The sequence below is a fragment of the Camelus bactrianus genome, chromosome 34, assembly GCF_048773025.1.
Source record: "Camelus bactrianus isolate YW-2024 breed Bactrian camel chromosome 34, ASM4877302v1, whole genome shotgun sequence".
Lineage (NCBI taxonomy): Eukaryota > Metazoa > Chordata > Mammalia > Artiodactyla > Camelidae > Camelus > Camelus bactrianus.
Genome location: NC_133572.1, coordinates 20,270,137 through 20,288,141, shown reverse-complemented (window position 1 = coordinate 20,288,141; position 18,005 = coordinate 20,270,137). Strand labels below are relative to the sequence as shown.

At 41.3% G+C, this 18,005-nt stretch overlaps 1 protein-coding gene across 10 annotated transcripts in view; it reads right to left on the bottom strand.

Annotated features, from left to right (window-relative positions):
- The window catches only part of BICD1 (BICD cargo adaptor 1), a 172,499-nt gene that overhangs the window by 52,768 nt on the left and 101,726 nt on the right, over positions 1-18,005 (bottom strand). For all 10 annotated transcript variants that reach the window (XR_012503928.1, XR_012503929.1, XM_074357303.1 and 7 more), the window contains exons 3-4: positions 7,892-8,044; positions 929-1,354 (exon numbers count right to left, since the gene is read on the bottom strand). Coding sequence is in view for 8 of the 10 variants with exons in the window: in XM_074357303.1 (XP_074213404.1) it covers positions 929-1,354; positions 7,892-8,044 (579 nt within the window). In the remaining 2 variants the exon portion in view is untranslated. The remainder of the gene's footprint in view (positions 1-928; positions 1,355-7,891; positions 8,045-18,005) is intronic.

Sequence of the window (18,005 nt, the reverse complement as noted above, 5' to 3'; positions counted from 1 at the left end):
TTATTTCTGTTAGTTACCTTTTTCAGTCATTTCCATCTTGGCAGGAAATTCTAAGCCCTGTTTGCTATAAAACTAGTATGATTGCCAGAGTCTTAAGACCTCTAATTATCAGATGCAAAGAACCTTGAGGGGGGTAACAGATGAAGAAAAAGCCACAGACGTGATCAACTAACAAGCTTGTTGAACCAGATTCCTGGCTCAGGAGATCTGTGTGGAGTCCAACAATTTGCCGTCCTCAGAAGCCCCCAGGCGGTGGTGGTGGCTGGGATGCTGGTCCTCAGACAACATTTCCATCAGCACTGGATGAAATATGTCTCGGAGGCAAACTCTACACTAGAAAGTCATTTCAGTATGAGATAAATTTAAAGGCCGGGATTCTCCACAAGGTACTTGATTTGAAGATGCTAAAAATTTAAGGTTTAGCTAATGTTGGAATAAGAACTTGTTAGTTTCAGATTTACACCTGTTCTGTATTTGTAATCACACTCTCCTGGCTGGTTTGTATATAGAAAGCCCTTCATGTCTTTTAAAGCCCAAAGTATTGCTGTGAAGTGTTAACGATTAATCTTAAAGCTATACGTAGTGTTGCCTGTGATGGAAGACTTCATTTTCTGCCTTGTATGGAAAGCTTTTGAATTCCTTTCTCAGAAATGCATCAAGATACTGTCTTTTCTCCCCTCACACCTGATTGCCATCTATTTTGTGGCTCTAAGAGATGAATTTTGTAAAGCAATGCAAATGAGAGATTTCTCTTCACCACCTCTTTTGTTGTGTGTTTCTAAAATACTGTACTTTCAAAGTTGCTACTTACAGAAGCACTATTTTAAAAAGTAATCCGGAACTAAGACGTGACAATAAGAAATCCCACAACACACTACACGCAATCTACAAAAAAATTCATTCTCGCAGCCCTAAACCAACTTCTTACCTGCATGAGCTGCTGCTTCAGTTTCTGTATTTCTGAAATGTTCAGCTCACTGAATAAGTCAGAAACAGGGTGCAGGGCCTCTCCTTTCCTCAAAGTGGGAGTCCGATAGTCTCCGTTCAGCTTCACGAGGGGCGCGTGGATGTGCCCGTTCATTTTGTCATCGTTGTTTGGTTCAGCCCCATCCTCAGCAAACTTGAGTCCGTCTACCGAGATGCCTATGTGGTTGTCGCCAAGGGTGATGTACTGCGAGAGCTCCTTCCGCAGGCTATTTTTCTGCTCCCTCTCATTTTTTAAGGTCTCCAGGGCTTCCTCCAGCTGGTGCTCGGCGATCTCCTTCAGTCGGATGGCATCTTCCAGCTGGCTGTTCAGCAGAACTGTCTCCTCCTCAAACCGCTTAATCTCATGCTTTAAGCCTTCATATTCGACCTGAATCAGACAGGATAAAGAAGATTCATAAAACTAAAATTTGGGTCTGACAAAACTGCCATTAAACACGCCAGTGGACATGAAAAAATTAGACGTCTACAAAATAAATCTATAAAGTACATGGAAGTACACTGCTAGGGTAACATAGGATGGTTTCTTTAGATATTATATATCCATATATATATAAATTCAATTCTTAGCAGAGATGAGAAAGGAACTCTCTTAGGACTTCTTTTATGGGGTCCAGTGGTCAAAAGGGGGCACGGTTTGGCTAATAAATCAAGAATATTTTTGTAATAGTTCATCAAAGTATTCACAATCCAAGAAAAGTTTATATCACTATTACTTTATTTAATTATTAATAATGAGGAAATTTTTATACTCAGGGCTAAGTTAATTATAAGATCACAATAAGAATATAATCACAATAAAATATGTTTGGGAGTAAGATGAGAAAGCAAACTTCACGCCCTTAAGGACAGAATCTGGAATAACTACCAATTAGGCAAAAATTTAAAAAACACATGGAGGTGGGTCAGGATGGCAGAGTAGGAGGACGTGGAGCTCACTTCCTCCCAACAAACACGTCAGAAATACATCTCCATGTGGAACAACTCTCACAGAAAACCCACTGGAAACTGGCAGATCTCTTACGCAACCAGAGCTGCAAGGAAGATCCCCACGTGACCGGGTGACTGACTGTGTGCCAGCCCCAGGAGCCCTGCTTCACGCCGCAGGTTGGACAGACTTGGCGTCAGGCTTCAGACTGTGTGCTGCTGTCCATCTTTTGTTTTGGGACCAAACTGAAGGGTCACACTTCTTGGAGCATGTTTTTCTCATGATGATACAGGAGGGTAAGGGGATTAGTCAGACCAGGCAAGCACGCCTGAAATCTGCACACCATCGGGTCTGCTAACCTTCCACTGCTCAGAGAGAGTCACATGACCAAGACCTCTGTCAGTGGAGCCGGCCAATTTACCCTGCCCCTCCCAGGGCACTGCCAGGGGATGCGGCAGAGGGAGAGAGTAAAGAATTGAGAACAACAATCTAAATCTGCCACACACATCTACAATCACATGATGCGATGTTTTCCTTTAAAAAAAAAAACTTTATACTGTGGGTAATGTGAAAATACCCAGCAGCAAGAAGAGCTCAATGAGCCCCAAGTGCCCACCACTCACTCAGCTTCAACAATCATCAACTCCTGGTCACCTTCCTTTCATCCGTATTTCCATTCACTCCCCTAGCTGGATTATTTTAACTCCTGGGTATCACATACTTTGGGATCTATCTCTAAGAAATAATTTTTTTTTAAAGCACAGCCATATTCCCTTGAACAAATAATTTCTGAGTAACATGACAGAACCCTAGTTATCAAAAACAGTATCACCAGTGGGTTTGTAATGACACAGGAAATGAATATCACTTTGAGTGAAAAAGGATAATGTATTATTGCAAGTATGCAATACAAGAGATCAACTGGAAATTTAACAAAATGTTAACAACAGGTGTTCTGTAGGGGTGGTAATAAAGGCGATTTTTAAGGAAAAGAATACAGATATACTGTTATCAATATAGTACTCTTTCCAGTTACAACCAAATAAGGGTCTGTTCAAACGCCCTCTTGGTTGTGAAAGTCCACAGGTGAGATGGATCTCCACTCTGAGTCCACATGCTTTGCTTGGAGGCTTTTCCATGGTACCACATGCCACTTTTCCATAAATATTTTATATCCACGGTTGCTTAGAGGAAATACTTTTTAGGCACCGAGGTGTGCCTCAGAGTGCTTCGATGTTCCTTCGTAGTGTTTCAACAGAATTCTGCCCTTAGTAAGCATCTGCTGAATAAACAATTGTGAATGAAAAAATAAACTAGAAAAAAGTGTAACAATGTCAGTTACTCCCTTCTCGTGTCATCACTGCCAGGCTGCATCATGACTAGAGCCCCAGCAAAGTGGAGGCACCAAGAAACAGAATGAGAAGGCACTTAAAGGGTGGTGTCTGGCATCTTAAAGACAGCATCAAAGTAGACACCATGAGAAAAATCAGTACTTTGTTGGGATTCCTTATAGCAACTTCAGAGTTTAGTAATTCTTTTTATTTTTAACTACATGAGGGCTGGAGATAGGTACACAATCTTTTCAGAGTTTAGGAATGCTAAAGATCTCACTCTGCACCTGTAGGGCCACACCTAACACATAGCTTTAATACTCAATTATATGGATAGCTAAATTTACCACCGGCCTTCCCTACTGGGACTTGAAGCTCCTGGGGCCAGTGATCATGTCTTTTGTCCTTCAAAAAGTACATGGCCTCATAGAAGGATACTCCTGGGGTGGGAAGGGATAAATTAATTGGGAGTTCAACATGTGCAAATACTAACTACTATACATAAAACAGGTAAAAAACAAATTTCTTTTCTATAGCGCAGGGAACTATTTTCAATATCTTGGCAACTTATAATGAAAAAGAATATGGAAATGAATATATGTATGTATATGTATACAAACATTATGCTGTACACCAGAAATCGACACATTGTAATTGACTATACTTAAAAAAAAGAAAAAAAGAAAGAGACCCCTGAAACACTGGTTAAATGAAATCAAACTGAATTGATCCCCCAGGGTCCCCTATGATATTATTACCTGATATAGAAATATATTCCTAGAGGAAATATTCTTCAAAATAAAAATACAGTTGAACTGTTAATTGAAAACTAGGGTTTTTCAGTGCTTAGGTAACAAATACTGAGTGCTTTAGTTCAATATAGGAGATACTAGAGACATGAAATTTATTACTTCTCCCTTCCTCCCACCGTCTCAACTCTAAAAACTGAAACTAACATGATTTCCTGCCCCAGGTTAAGTACTACTGGAACCAGGCAAAATGTCCTGCCCCTGTGGTAACCGATACTGGGACTTGGCATAAAAAAACTTAGTTGCTTTTGGGAAATACTTGCTCCTGGAAGATGCGACTGAACTGCAGTAGCTTACCCAGGACTCGCATCAAGACCTTCCCTTTGTTGTGCCTCTCAACTCTAAGCCATGATGTCAAAAACCCTGTCTATCCCAACCAGTTCCCCACCGTGCAAGACCCACCTTAAAATCATCCAGTCCAGAGCCTAAAAAATTCTATGAACATCCTTCCTGTAGATACCCCAATTCGAGACACTACTAACGCGCTGTCGAGGTGGTCTCTTACTGCGAGAGCTGAGAAACAGCTTTGCTTCATCAGCAGGTTTTTCTGGTGGTCTGTTGGGGAACTGGGAGTTGACTTCTTCTTATGGCTGCTGCTGTTTACTGTACTTCTTTCAGATATATTGGTTTGAAAAAGTATAAAGGTATAAAACGTTACTTAAAAGGTTGGGTCACAGAACCAAATCAGCACACAGAGGAACGTGGCTAAAGTCTTCAGAGTCAATTCTTTGAGGTTCCACGTATTTCATACTTAGGATCACAAATAACAATTGGTATGGTTAATTAGAATAATCTTAATTTTAAAAAAAATTTTAATGGAGGTACCTGGTTATTGAACCCAGGACCTCGTGCATGCTAGGCATGCGCTCTACCACTGAGCAGTGCCTACCCTCCCTAATTATAATCATCTTAAATTTTAGTTTCCTTCTCAGTTGAATTATAAAGGAAAAGATTTACTCATTGTTTCAACAAATATTTATTTAATGCCTACTATAGGCCAGGCCGTGTTCTGGGTGTCATAATTTAACAAAAAGAGATGGAAACAAACTAATATATAGGAGCTATATAGGGAGTAAAAAGTGGTATTTAAACAATTATTTAGAAAATAATCAATAAACAGTTACAAGGAAAATGGAACTTCAGGAGACGATAATGTTCTAGTTCTTTGAACTAAGCATTTTACAATCCGGGAAGTTTTGCTGTTTAGAGAAACCTCACACCAGACGGGAGAGCACGCTTTGTCCAGGGGGCTTCAGCACAAAGCAACATTCAGACCAATTTTGAGACTGAAAACCAGCCACTGTCATATCTTTTTTAAAAAATGTGTGGCATTCGTACATAAAACATTATACTTCATACTTAGTTAATTAGGAAGAGAGTTTATGATAGATGCTGAATCCTATGAATAAAGACCAACAGCAGGAAAAAAAGGGAACCAAACCCTGGCATTTGCGTAACTGGGAGAGGCCTGTGACACCGCAGTGCGCCCATTTGTCAGGGAATAAGCCAGAACGGCCCTTGGTATAGGAAATGATTTCAAATTAATTAATTAGACCCTTAATTGGGAAAATTACCATATTGCACCTAAAAAACAGAATTAAAGAGATGTATACATTTTCCTGTTTTTTTTCAACCTTCTGAGTTAAACATTTGATTTCCACATTTCAGTGACTGGTGGGAGGGCATGAGTAAGCCATAAACAGCAACGAGCCAGACTGATGGCACGAATTCCCACAGGCGGGACAGCTGGGCGATGAATACTCACGGGATACCTCGGCAGTCTGTCAACAATACCTACTACTGGCCTACATGGGCTTCCCGAGTCAATGGGTCTAGCACGTGCAGCGCAGGTGGGAGGCTGTCTGGCCGCACTCCTGCCTGTGCCCAGGGCACGGACGATCTGTAGGAGTCAGGAGTAATGCCCACTTTAAATGTTTGCCCTTCAGTAAACTTGCTTCAAGTCCTTTACATTGTTCATCAGCGACCACAAAAACAAACACAAAAAATACCCTTCTCATTTCAAGACATTTCCGAGAAGCACTATTTTTTTTAAGTGGGGAGAGGGAGGTAATCCGGCTTATTTATTTTTAGAGGAGGCACTGGGGATTGAACCCGGGACCTTATGCATGCTAACCATGTGCTCTACCACTTGCCTATACCCTCCCCGCCCTGAGATGCTTTTTTTTTTTTTTTTTAAATCTTCTAATTTTCTCCACTGTGAGGTCACTGATCCCAAACAAATCATGACCTGGGACCCCACAGTACCACCAGCCCTCGGCACGCACACAGTGATTCAGTGCTTCATGGTAAAAACACATGGGCCATCCTGGTAACCCTCCTTTAATTGTCTGAAACTAACCCCCACACTCCTTAGCAGACAGCTTGCTTCCCAACCCTGCAGAGCTGGGCGGAGTGACAACGATCAGAAATCAGATTTCAGTTGTGCCAGTACATGGATTTCTTTTTTTCTGGATTTTTCCTTTCCCCTCTTTATCTTTATATGTATCAAAACCACACGGTTGTCCCTCAGTATCCTTGAGGGATCAGTTCCAGGAGCCCCAGCAGTCACCAAAGTCCGTGGATGCTCAAGTCCCTCGTATACAGTGGTGTGGTATTTGCATATAACCTACGCACACTGGCACATCTTTAAATCATGGTTAGATGACTTATAACACTTAATGCAACGTAAATGCTATGTAAATATTGCCAGTGTCAGGCAAATTCAAGTTTTGCTTTTTGGAGTTTTCTAAAATTTTTCTTTTTTTCTTTTTCATTTCTTCCCTCCCTATCCCTCCCTCCCTTCCTTCTTTCTCTTTTTTTCTTCCTTTCTTTTTCTTTTTTTTAATCCATGGTTGGCTGAATCTGTGAACCCATAGATACGAAGGGTCAACTGAAACAGCTCTGGATGGAGATACCAACTTGAGAGGGAGAGGAAGTGAAGGCACACATCTGGGCTGGCCTCTAAGTTTATTGAAAGCAAGAATCCTGCCTTACGGATTCTGGTACCTCTCTAGCCTAGCACAGTGCCTAGCACGGTGCCTGACAGTTTCTTGACCTAACCTGAGAGGTTGTAACGGTGTTTAGACCAAAACAGGGTTGTGGTTGAGGAACCACGTTGGAAAGACCTTGAAATCCAGTTCACCTTTGCTGAACAACCTGTGAATTGTATGCACAAGTCAATTCTACTAAAAGCACAGATTCAGGAGTGCTCTTACTAGTGACTGTAACAAACCCCAGGGCAAACCGATCGGGAAAATGACACGGTTAAGCCGTCGAAGCCTCACTGCCCCCCAGATTATTTAAACGTACACATGTACTCTTTCTAGTCAGGTCACAGCAGAACAAAGAAATCAGGAATTTTCTTTTGTATAACGTTGTCCTTACCACTTTACATTTCATAATCCTTTTCCCTGTATAGTTTGAAAACAATTTAAGCGAGAGAGAGAAAGAGAGGTGGGGAGAGAGAGGGAGAGGCTAATTGAGATCACAGGGAGAGCTTAAGCTTGTCGCACAAAACAAGCTTATAAACTCAGGCTTTTAATAAGTCTCAGGTTAAACTGGTTACAATACATTTAGCTTCCTCCAAACATAAATTAATATAGAGCTAAAGTATAAAGAAAATGTTTTCTTATCCAATAAAGCTTTACTGGTATTTATACTACTTCTAGGTTTGCCTTCTACATTTTAGCTGAAATAAGACGGCTGGGAAAGTTCAGCACGTAAATAACGTATGGAGATGGAAGCAAATTTCGAGTTTCCTTCCTAGAGAAGACGTAACCTCAGGGGTCAGAAGGTGTGGATCTATCTGGAGTGTCGCCAAAAAACTTTTTAAACCTTACCTGGTTCTGCTTTAATGTGGACACCAGCTTCTGCAACGTGATGTTCTCTTCTTCTAATTCGGTGTAGTCCTGAAGGAGGCGGGCCTCCCGGAATTTGTATTCTCGTATTTCATCCTTCATCCGTATTCTCTGTAGCTCCAACATCTCATTGTTCTGCAACGAAAGAATAAACAGTCAATACAAAACGTTCTTATCCTTAATTTTGTGAAGTGTAGAATGAAGTCTTGGCAGTTAAAACATAATAAAAAACACCTCATGGATTATAAATCGGTACCACCTTTTTTGAATGGCAATTTAGTGATCTCGATCAAACTTTAAAAGCGCGTACACATAACATAATCTAGCAATTTTACACCTAAAAATCATTCTTTTTTCTTAGTTTTTTTTTGGTGGTGGAGGGGGGAGGTAATTAGATTGATTGATTTTAATGGCAGTACTGGGGATTGAACCCAGGACCTCTTGCATGCTAAGCACACACTCTACCACTGAGCTATACCCTCTCCCCACTAAAAATCATTAAGTAAATTTTCTTAGAGGTAAATGAAGAAGAAAAAGAAATCCAGGTATATGGACACAAAAAAATTGGAAACAATCTATATGTTTGCTAATGGGGGATCAGTGAAATAAATGATCATGCATCTCTTAGTGGAGCATTATAAAATTATTAAAAAGAACAAGAAAAAAAGCTTTATGCACTAGAATGGAAAGATAGCCACAATGTATTATGAAACATAAAATAAAGTTAGTATGCATACAATACCAACTTTCCATACTCAGGGCTGGTGGGGAGATCCCCTCTGCAAGTTTCAAAGTCTTCCAACTGCCTTGGTCCAGCCACTCTGGCCTCAGTCACCCGGCTGCAGCCACAGAGATCCCCTCCACTCCCTCCCCGTGGTGGGCCTGCCAGTGGCTCCGGCCCTCAGGCGTTTGCATCCCACCTCCCACAATTCCTTGCCTCCAGATCAGGGGTCTTTAACCCCATTTGTGCCATGGCCCTTTCTGACCACCTGGTGAAGCCAATGGACCTCTTCTCAGAATAATATTCTAAGGGACATCGAAAGGGTTCAGAACCTCCCAGGCCAAAATATGCCACTTTGGTACATTGACCGTTTTGAGCTGAAAGCACTTGACAAATAGCAGAGGGAGGAAGGCCTCTCTGTCCTCCTCCTTTCTACCTAAAAGCAGGACATGAAATTTCCCTGGAGGGAGGTGCCCCCCCGGACCAGGAAGATAACGTTCTCATCACCAGAGACGGGTAGTCTATGCCAAAATGACCCAGACAGACAGACCTGCTAAAATCACCTTCCTTGGTTTCCCACACATACTTCCTCCTCACTGTCCCACGATACACTGCCTGTCACCCAAGCCCCTTTGTCTTGTCACAGCCCCGGATTTATCATTCTTTGTGTAAAAAGCTACATAAGCCTTGGGGCCTTAATGACCTTTTCTGCTCTTCCTTTTCCCTTTGAAGGCTCCCATGTACAAGTAAAAAAAATTAAATAAATCTGCAAGCTTTTTTCCCCCCGTTAATCTGTTTTATGTCAGTTTAATTCTTAGTTCCAGTCGCAGAACCGAAGAGGGTGGAAGGAAATTTTCCTCCCTTCCAGTGTAAAAGACAGGATTACTGTGCTCTGCACTGGAATTTGACACAACATTGTAAAATGAGTATAACCCAATAAAAAAATGTTAAAAAAAAAAAAAGACAGGATTACCAAGGACACTGATTATGTTACATTTAAGCTAATACAATATTTTTTAAGATTATGATATGGCAATCAGGGAGATGGTTACAGTAGTGGCCCCCAGTTAATCACACTTCTCTGCGGTCACACGCTGTGGAGTTTCTGCTCAAACCGACTCTGAACTGGCCTCTGACTTGCTGCGACCCACAGAACGCAGGGGAAGCCTCAGTCCCCAGAAGCCTTGAAGTGCTTGCTCTTTCTTGGAACAAGGCCACCCATGAAGCAGCCCCAGCCAGCCTGCTGGAGCCCGGGCCCAGCCCGCAGTCCGCGCCGGCTGCCCGGTGCCGGACTGAGACGTGTCGAACTATCTGGCTCAACTGAGCTGCCAGATGACGGCACCACAGGAGTGGCCCCAGGCTAGTCTGTAAGGTACACCCAGCTGAGTACAGCTCAAATATCTGACCCACAGGATCATGGGTATTATTTTAAGCCCTTAATATTTGGGGCAATTTGCTACACCTTAACACATAACTGATACAGTAAGACATGTGCTTCTTTATTAGTGGAATGTGTAATCAAACCGAGTGGCAGATTTAAGAAATAACCGTAATTTCAAAGCAGTGATGATATTTCATGATCCCGCAAGAACTAAGATGTGATATGAAAATTTTGCTCACAAAGGAATTTGTGCCACTCGTTTTGGAAAACAGAATGGAGACTCCTTAAAAGACTAAAAATAGACTTACCATGTGATCCAACAGTCCCACTCCTGGGCATGTATCCAGAGGAAACTTTAATTCAAAATGATACATGCACCCCAATGTTTATAGTAGCACTATTTACAATAGCCCAGACATGGAAACAACCTAAATGCCCATCGACAGAAGACTGGATAAAGAAGTTGTGGTATATTTACACAATGGAATACTACTCAGCCATAAAAAATAATAAAATAATGCCACTTGCAGCAACATGGATGGACCTGGAGATCATCATTCTAAGTGAAGTAACCCAGAAAGAGACAGAAAAATACCATGATATCACTTATATGTGGAATCTAAAGAAAAAAACCCAGACAGACAAATGAATCTATTTACAAAACAGAAACAGACTCACAGACATAGAAAACAAACTTATGGTTTACCAGTGGTGGGGAAGGGGTAGGAAGGGATTAATTGGGAGTTCGAGATTTGCAGATAGTAACTACTATGTATAATATAGATAAACAAGTTCATACTGTATAGCACAGGGAACTAGAGTCAATATCTTGTAATAACCTATAACAAAAAAGAATATGAAGACGAATATATGTATGTATACATACGACTGAATCATTATGCTGTACACCAGAAAGTAACACAACATTGTAAACTGACTGTGCTTCAATTACCAAAAAAAAAAAAAAAAAAAAAAGACCTGTCTGCATAGCGTGGCCAACATTTGTTTGCCAAACCCCTGCTCTTCTCATCTTCTGTGAATTGTCTTCCTCCCCTTTGAAGCTCCAGACCCCTACCTCCGCCCTCTTAGCTCGGAATGGTACATAAGCCTTGATTACTTGGCTGCTGGGGAGTCTCATATTTTTATGGGGCTCCCTTACAGTTTTCTTCTGTTAATCTGTCTTATGTCAATTTAATGATAAGACCAGCCAATGAACTTAGAAGGGAAGAAGGAAAGTTTTCCACCCCTACAAAACCTTATACGAACACACCCTTTGGACTCCGGTGAGTCTTCTCAATGATCTGACCCTGTGTAACTGCTGCAACTTTAGGAAAAGCAAACATAACAGAAATGGAGGCGAGGAGAGTGGAGGGCAATAAATAATGAATTCCAGCAGCCGCCCAGGAAGACACTGCACAGAAGACGAGGCGTAGCCCCCCTGGCTCACACCTTGAACAGTCAGGAGACAGTGAGCTGCTCCATCCGCAAAAGGCAGACCATACAAGTCAGCCCTGCAGGGAAGCCGAGTGTCAAGGCTACAAGTTGCATTCCTAAGATAATATTCTGAGGCATTTTTTCATGCACTCTGTAACAGTAAGAAATCATTGGAATATGTTTCTACAAACTGCATCTTTGCAGACAGACTCCTAAAACCAAACAAAGTACCATAAGGCAAGATGAACAAAAGAAATACTTGAATACTACTCTCTTAGCAGAAATTCAGTTTAGATTGGACATATCTGAAAGGTATACATAAATCGAATAAATATACTCAGTAACTTTTATCCTTCTTGGCAGGTGAAGGTTATAAATAGGCTCTAAGTCTTGTAGTTTTCTCATTCTTTTACATTTTCTTTTATAAAATGTTTTTTTTGTCATTACTTATTCTACAGTCGCTCAAAGTGAATTTTTCAATCCATTACAGTGCCATTGAAGTGGGAAAACTTGATTATTTAATGTTTTAATAAAAGTTGTTTTCGCCACTTACATAGGATGTACCAGGCAGAGGAAAGAAATTTCTCAGGCATAAAAAGACAGCAAAAGAATGCTATGATTCAACCACATATAACAAATGCATAATATTAGTAGTTGGTAGTTAAATGCGGGACAAATAGTTAAATAAAAAGAACTTGTGGTATCTATTCTACTACAATAATCAGTAAACTGAAGCCCAGAGAGACGAAGGAAACTGGGGTAATTCACAGAGGTAGGAAATGATAGTCCTAGGTTTTGATCCAAATCTCCCAGATCCTAAGTTTGAGCTCTTTTTTTTTTTTTTTTTTTTCTTTTTTGAGCTCTTTTCATTAACACATTCTGACTGACTTTGTCTCCTGGCTTCAGGCAGAAAGCCAAAGAAAACAAATTGAAAGTAAAAGACTAAAACATGCAAGGGGAAAGTGAATGGTCCTCTGCAAATCAGGCTGAATTCACGGTGAAGAGAGGACCGAGGGGCTGTGGGAGCCTCCAGCTCCAAGCAGTGTGGTATGTGGCTCTGAGGTTCAAAAGACTCCAATTCAGGGAGGAAAGGGAGCGTCTGGGGGATAAGGACGTGCTTTCCCTCCCTGGAGACTCGGAGCTCCGCACAGGGGTCCCCAGGGCGGCTCCCTTCCCCCAGCCCTGGGAAAGAGTTTTGGAAAGTGCACTGGGCATCTTCTTTTGGCACCTGCTGCTCAGGGCTCACTGCTGCGGAGACAGCACGAGGGCTTCCGGCTGGTGAGCGCCTGGTGTCTACATGGCTTTTGAAGACCCCACTGGACACACTTCACACACAGGGTCCCTCTCAGGCGGCAGGGAGGAGAAGCTTTTATACCAAGCTAAGTCTAATGAGAAAGCCTTTCACTGTCACACAAAAGTTGGTGACGCAGTTTTCCCTGCCTTGAATTTCAATTAGCATCTTAGGCAACAAACCTGAAAATGACTAACTGAGAAATGTCTGCCTTTAGTGTGTGGGCCACGGCCAAAGAAATACTACAAAATATATATTTCGAATCACTATCAGCCAAATGAACCCTCAGTGTGTATGTGGGAGAAATAGTTCATTTTTTTTTAAATCTTGTTACAGTTTTACCTAAAGCCTCCTGATAATCACCTTCTTTGTTTTCCCTACTTAACATTTTACTGAGTTAAATAGTGAGATAATATATGTTCCCACCATTTAATTAATACAATTATGTGTGAGATGTCTTTGATTCTTTAGTGGTACCTCACTTACTTACTTTCACTTCTATGAAAGTTGAAAACTTTCGGTAAAGCTTACATTTTCCAGAAACATTAGACTGATAGGCTTTTAAAACATGGATTTTTCAGTAACCTGGAACTGCTTTTTGTAAAGAATCAGCCACAACACAAATACTATCACAGTTATATTCAGATTTTGAAGCTATATTGTATTATTTTATTACTATCCATATATTTTATTCAACATTATTTTAATATCTTTCATTAGTGAATTGAGGATATAAATCTAAGTAATGAGATTTTGGATCAATCACAATTGTAAATTAATATATGCCTGGGGCCCAAGTTATGACTGGCTTAAAACAAGTCAATTTTAAGCAAACATAAAATTAAATAGCGTTTAAAAAATCAAAGTGAACAACTGTAATAAATATTCCTACTGAGTTACTGCCCAGTGTCTCAGTCACCAGACTTACGATGACATTCAGAAGGCAAGCTTAAAGTGCTATAAACCCATTAAAAAGAGATTATTCGATGCTTATTTGCGCTTAGTGCTAAACTGCACAGAAGAGATACCTGAATTTTGTTAATATTATTCAAGAAAATCAAACTAACATTGAGAATCTGTCAGTGCCAGTGTTTCTTTGCTCATGTAATCATAAGTTCCTTTTTACAGGCAAGAAACGGAAGATAAGAAAAGTCTTTAATCCACGGTGACAGAACCAGCGGGTGGCGGGGTCAGAGCTCACACTCAGGTCTGTCCGATCACAAAACACCTTTATCTTCATTAATCATCACTGCCTCTTTTCACAATATTCCTTCTGATCTATTATTGTCTCAATTTTTTAAAATAAAGATGCTTTGTCTTACTGAGTCTTGTCGATCATTTGGCCAAAGGGAAATCTTATTGGGCTTAAAGTCTGTAGCCCAACGAAAATGGATAACTCCCAGCTCTATACCTGGTCGTGTACGGCCTTTGGCAAGTGAGTTGACCGCCATAAGCTGCAGTTTGCTGACCTGACGTAAAGTGAGGATAACAATCATACGTGCATCAGAGGCCGCTGTAAAGATTAGATTAGAGAAATAATGCTGAACCTCTGGCATAGTGCTTCACACACAGCAGGTGTTCAGGACATGCTAGGTATTCTTGCTAACACACACACCCGCCCACATTTAAGGCTAACGCTGTAATAAGCCTGGCTTTTTGCTCCCGGTCTTTGTCTTTTTTTACATCCAGCAAAGCCTCTGGCCCAGACCAGCAAGCCCAAGGAATACACAGCTGTGACTGGGTGTCAGGGACGTCCTAAGACGGATGACGTTTAGTGGGAGCCTGAACGATGAGCATGAGCTGGCCGCCTTGGGGCAAGGCGCTGCAGGGAGAGTGAGAAGCAGGGACAGAGGCCCTCAGGGAGGCAGCAAGGAGCAGGTAGCCAGGTGCCTGGCCACGGCCTCACAGAGCACAGCGGGCAGAATGGCTCTGTTCCCCAGGTTCAGCGCTCTTCATCACTAGGAGAGCTTTAAGCCGGTGAGTCACACGGCACAAACAAGAAATATCTGTAGAATAAGTGACCATTTAAAAAGGGTCACATTAGCAATTATGCTTCTACTACTTTAAAAAGAGATGCGCTTTGGCCTGGATAAGAGTTTTTTCAAACTCCATCCAGATGACTGTTACAGCCTGAATTGCTTCCCCGGTGAATTCCTATGTTGAAGCAGCACAAACCCCCTCAGGGCGATGGTATCTGCAGATGGGGCCTTTGGGAGGTAATTAAAGTTAGATGATGTCATGGGGGAGGGGCTGTGGCCGGACAGGATTAGTACCCTTAGCAATGACAGCTGGCTCTCCTCCTGTGAGCACAGAGGAAAAGCCAGCTGGGGGCGCAGCAAGCCAGGAACCAAATCGGCTGCCCCTGGACCTCGGGGCCGGAATTGTGAGATAACGTCTATTTCTGCTGTCTGCGCATCCCAAGTCTGTGATGGTTTGTTATGGCAGCCTGAGCAGGATGTAGTCTAAGGAACAAGGGATGGGTCTCCGTCAAAGCGTTGACTGGATCTCAGTGCTTTTGCTTTGGGAGAAAAAAATGTCTCTCCAGAGCTCAGAGAGAAGAAAAGCAGACCAACTGAACAAGGCGGACAAAAGAAGGAAATTGCTCTTTAAGCAATGTTATCTACTGACTCATTGCTCTTTTAATTGCCCTAGAGGGAAACTAGGTAATAAGAGGGAATAAGGTTGCAGTTGAGTTAAGGTTGGTCATCAGCTGACCATGAAGTATGGAGATTAGATTGGGTTATCCAGGTGGGCACAATGAAAAATGGAAGCGAGGCAGAGGACGAGAGCCAGAGAGATGGCAGCGTGAGAAGGATGTAGCTTGATGCTGAAGACGGAGGAGGGGACCATGGACCAAGGAATGCGGGCGGCCCCTAGAAGCTGGAAAGGGCAAGAGAAAAAGACTCCCTTCTAGAGCCTCAAGTAAGAAACATACAGCCCTGGTAACATCTTGGTTTTAGCTCCAGTGAGACAAATTTCGGATTTCTGAACTATAGAACTGTAAGATTAAAAATCTGTATTTTTTAATCCACAAAATTTGGTAATTTGTTACAGAAACCTAATATAAGTGGTTCCTTCTACAGGGTAGGACTGGAGGTTGGGCAGTGGTGAAGAAAGATGTCGTCTTTATGCCATTCTACTTTGTTTAAATATTTTTAATATACGTGTAGAAAACTTTTTAAATGTATATAACAGCAATGAAGGGTTGTGTCTAATTGATGTTTTGAGGACTAGAATTTCCTTTGTAGCAGCAATAACTTTAAAGACAATTTTCTACTCCAGCCAGAAAAAATGGGGTAAACATAAAAAATTCAAAGAGGGAAAATTTGCATAGGTTCCAGCAGGCTCAAAAAGACTAGAAATTGAGTTGGCAATGTCATCCTCACAATTACATAAGGTGTGGCCTACACTTACTGAGAATATGTCTGTAGGTAATAAAGATGAAAATACTACAATTTTGAAAAGTAAATGGAATGAATACCTAGTGAAAGGCAATGACAAAACAAGGTAAAACCCAAGTTTCATTTCTCATCCTTGAGTATTCAGTAAGTCTGCCATCACTGCCCTATCATTTCACCATCCCTAAAATTAAGTGAACGATCAATATACACTGCAAGTTGCACTATGTTTTCTAGACAGTCATCTTATGATTAAAAAAAAATCTCATCTGTGTCGCTGACATCATTCTCATTGTTCTGTACGTGGTTGCATTTTATCCTCAGCAATACCCCACTAAGGTAGGCACTGTTATTGTGTCTATTTCTCTGAGGTGCAAAGGAGTTACTTGCCCAAAGTCCACACAGCTAATACGTGATGAAACCCAGATTGGAACAGAAAGAGGGTAATTGCAGAGCATACAACATTAACTGTGTGCAATCTAGTCAGGAAAGTTTGACTCAATGTCCAAACAGAATTTCTTTGTGATAAATGTCGTGTAGGACAAGTTTAGTTTTGTTTTGTTTTTAACTGAAGTATAGTCAGTTTACAATGTGTCAATTTCTGGTGTACAGCGTAACATTTCAGTCATACATATATTTGTTTTCATATTCTTTTTCATTATAGGTTGCTACAAGATATTAAATACAGTTCCCTGTGCTATATAGTAGAAATTTGTTGTTTATCTATTTTATATATACTAGTTAGTATTTGCAAATCTTGAATTCCCAATTTATCCCTTCCCACCCCCAAGAAAGGGGAAAAAATACCATATGACATCACTCAAATGTGGAATCTAAAAAGAGAAACAAGACACTAATAAATGTATCAACAAGACAAGCTTTAGTTTTAGCGATTCTTTTGCGTCATAGATCTGTGGCTGTGGAATTAACACAATGATATGATTTTTATTCTTTTCATTCTGTCATACAGGTTCTCCCAGCATTCTTTCTTGTGTCTCTTATTTGATTTCAAAGAGTGGGTCCCTCACCAAAATGGTCTGTTATACTAACCTAGACAACATTTATTTCTAAGTCCTTATTATTTCCTTTTCAAGTGTCTAGTGGAGGATCCATGCTTCTGCATTCCTGGGAACCAAACTGGTGCTGCAATAAAATCACTTGCAAATGATCGGTATTATCAGATCATATAGGAAGATATTTGTGCCTAAAAATGAACTAAAAATACGATAATGGAACAACTTCAGCTCAATGCTGCCAATTAACCGGCAGCATTTAAACTACTAAAAAGCAAACGAACAAACTCATCTGTAGGCTCCTGAAGCCCTCAGCGATCTCTAGGAAAACACTCCCAAACTCAGAGCACTGTAAGCCAGACTCCATCTGCATGCTGTCAGGGACACTAGGAAACACAGGGACACTCCCTCTCCAGCCATAATGATCTGTATCAGCTTCCTCTATGAAATTCACACCGGAAACTGTCTTGTCTCCTGTTTCAGCTCGAGATGAGAGACGAAGCGGGAAGAGGAAAGACACATTCACAGACAGACAAACAAATCACTTTAGATTTACACACTGTTAACCAAAGTACGGAATCAACTAAGCTATTTCAAAGAAGCCACATACAAGCTAGAAGAACGTGCTTTGTTGTGAAGCGATCCCAGTTTACTTCAGGCTTCCTGCCGGTAAAGCCCAGGCTCACGTTTTCATCCCAGGGAGCCAGGAAGTTGGCTTGTTCAAATCCTTTTTGGGGGCGGGGGGCGCAATTGGTACCATACTCTACCCTACCCACCTGGGGTTCCTTTCCCTAGGAAATGGTACTGATACAGGCTCCTCAGATTCCCAGTTCCCCCTTCCCCCTACTCCCACACCAT